Source organism: Glossina fuscipes, unplaced genomic scaffold (assembly GCF_014805625.2).
Source record: "Glossina fuscipes isolate IAEA_lab_2018 unplaced genomic scaffold, Yale_Gfus_2 2, whole genome shotgun sequence".
NCBI classification, from domain to species: domain Eukaryota; kingdom Metazoa; phylum Arthropoda; class Insecta; order Diptera; family Glossinidae; genus Glossina; species Glossina fuscipes.
In genome coordinates, this window is record NW_023998416.1 from 17373468 (window position 1) to 17375850 (window position 2383).

General features: G+C 37.2%; 1 protein-coding gene across 1 annotated transcript; it reads left to right on the plus strand.

The window, feature by feature from the left end:
* Positions 1-1004: 1004 nt before the first annotated feature.
* LOC119634140 (casein kinase I-like) lies at positions 1005-2225 on the plus strand. Its single transcript, XM_038028095.1, has one exon. It carries the CDS (start codon positions 1011-1013, stop codon positions 2223-2225), a length of 1215 nt encoding a protein of 404 aa, XP_037884023.1. The 5' UTR covers positions 1005-1010.
* The last annotated feature ends 158 nt before the right edge of the window (positions 2226-2383 follow it).

Sequence of the window (2383 nt, forward strand, 5' to 3'; positions counted from 1 at the left end):
GCCACTATTTCGGAAGCTTGAGCAGGTAGAAAAAGATTGTACCCACAAAATGTTGGAAAATGAACTGCGCATGCCCATCTTTTTCAAGATCTAAAAGTAGAAGGCATCGAAATAGCGTACTCGTTGCATCGAGGGTGCAGCTAGTACTTTGTTTTTTGGTTTTTGCTAAAAATGTCCACATATGATGTAGTTTGATATTGTACAATCGACATATGAAAAATCTAAACGGATTGTTCCTTAAGTCCTCTCTTCTCTTACAAGATCCAGATTTTCGAAGATTTCTCTTGATAAGTTCCACACTTACGTTTCCGTTAATAAAAGTAATTATGGCTGATAGAAGTCGACGTATATACGGCAGAAAATGTAAGGCAAGAACTGGAAACTTAGGGAAAAGGCTTCGTGTAAAGCAAGAACACGAACAAATAAGAAAATGTGTAAAATAAGAGCAAATTAAATTTTCTCGTAATTTGATATAAGAAAGAAAATGAAGCGATTATGTTATCTTTCTATTCTCTTCGATAAATTTTCACTTTCCTCTTCATTGGATGTCATATCGACTTTGAGCTAATTTAAAAAAAAAAAAACGTGTTTTTTGATTTTGTTCGAGAGTAATAGAATATAATATTTTAATAACAAAATAAAATATATTCTAAAATTGAATTCAAAATTTTAATTTGTGAAAAAAGTGCAAATAAGTCAAACTACACTGAACTTTGTTTTATACGAGGTCCGGAAAATTCTCCAATAATATTGAAAGGTTTACGGAAATTGTTTGATTGTGTGCGGGAAATTTCTACTCTTTCCACACTAAAGAAGAAAGCAAAAAAAAAACAAGAGCTGGATGACACCAGTAGTGAATATCTTAGGGTAAACGAACACAAGCTTATTATGTGCTGAAAAAATAATTAATATCATTGCCTAAAGTTTTTTATTGGTAGAATTGTGTCTAACAAACCTTAGCTTCGTCGGAATTATCTTTTTCAATGCCATTACAGTGAACGTCTGTAATTATGCTCGGATCAAATTTTCGAGTTGGTGAAAAAATTGGATGTGGTAATTTTGGCGAACTGCGATTAGGCAAAAATGTGCATAATAATGAACATGTAGCAATAAAAATGGAGTCAATGAAATCGAAGGCTCCGCTACTGCACCTAGAGTATGAGTTTTATAGACAGTTAGGATCATGTGATACTCAATGTTGTCCGGAAGGTATACCTCGCGTTTTCTTTCTAGGCACTTGTGCTGGCCGATACAATGCCATGGTTTTGGAATTATTGGGGCCATCCTTGGAAGATCTCTTCAATATGTGCAAGCGGAAGTTTTCCCTAAAGACTGTAGTGATGATATGCAAACAACTTCTCCATCGGATCGAATATGTTCATAGTCGAAACTTAATATATAGAGATGTTAAACCGGAAAATTTTCTCATTGGTAGACGATCAATGAGGCGAGAAAAAGTTATATACATTGTTGATTTCGGTTTGGCCAAAGAATATATTGATTTAGATACAAATAATCACATACCATATGGGGAAAATAAATGCTTAACCGGCACCGCACGTTATATGTCGATAAACACACACGCGGGCAAAGAGCAATCAAGACGTGACGACTTAGAAGCATTAGGTTATATGTTTATGTATTTCTTAAGGGGTTCGTTGCCGTGGCAAGGCCTCAAGGCCGGTACACTCAAAGAACGTTATCAAAAAATTGGCGAAACTAAACGGGCAACACCTATTCATGTGCTTTGCCATAACTATCCTGAGGAATTTTCCATATATTTACATTACGTCAGACGTTTAGATTTTTTCGAAACGCCTAGTTATGCCTTTGTGCAAAGACTGTTTCAAGAATTGTTCGACCGCAAAGGCTTTGTGGACGATGGCCAATTTGACTGGACAGAGAAAGCAATGTCGACACCGGTCGGATGTTTGCAAACTGGCTATGACTTAAACATGTCAACAAATAAACATCGTAAGAATGCCGCTAAAGGAGGTGTCGCTGCATGGCGTAGTGAACCAAAACGAGGATCTATGCTGGGCAATTTGAAGTCAACCGACAGGCTCGCCTTAGCCCAAGTTGTTAATTCGACAAATGTTGACGATCCTAGTGCTGATCCTTCGAACGCTCCTGTCACACAACAACCAGAAGTTGAACTAGTAGACGAAACAAAATGTTGTGGTTTCTTTAAACGAATGAAGAAGAGATCATCCCGACAAAAATAACTACATGGCGTCAAATGTAGACCAGAACGCGAAGCAGTTACCTCTTGCGCGCTATTTAACGTTCAGATTCGAACGGCTTAGCCTTTTAAATAATCCTCGACAGAATTACATGAATAAACAACGCTACTGCATATGCTGGCTTTGTCCTCCATCCGCGC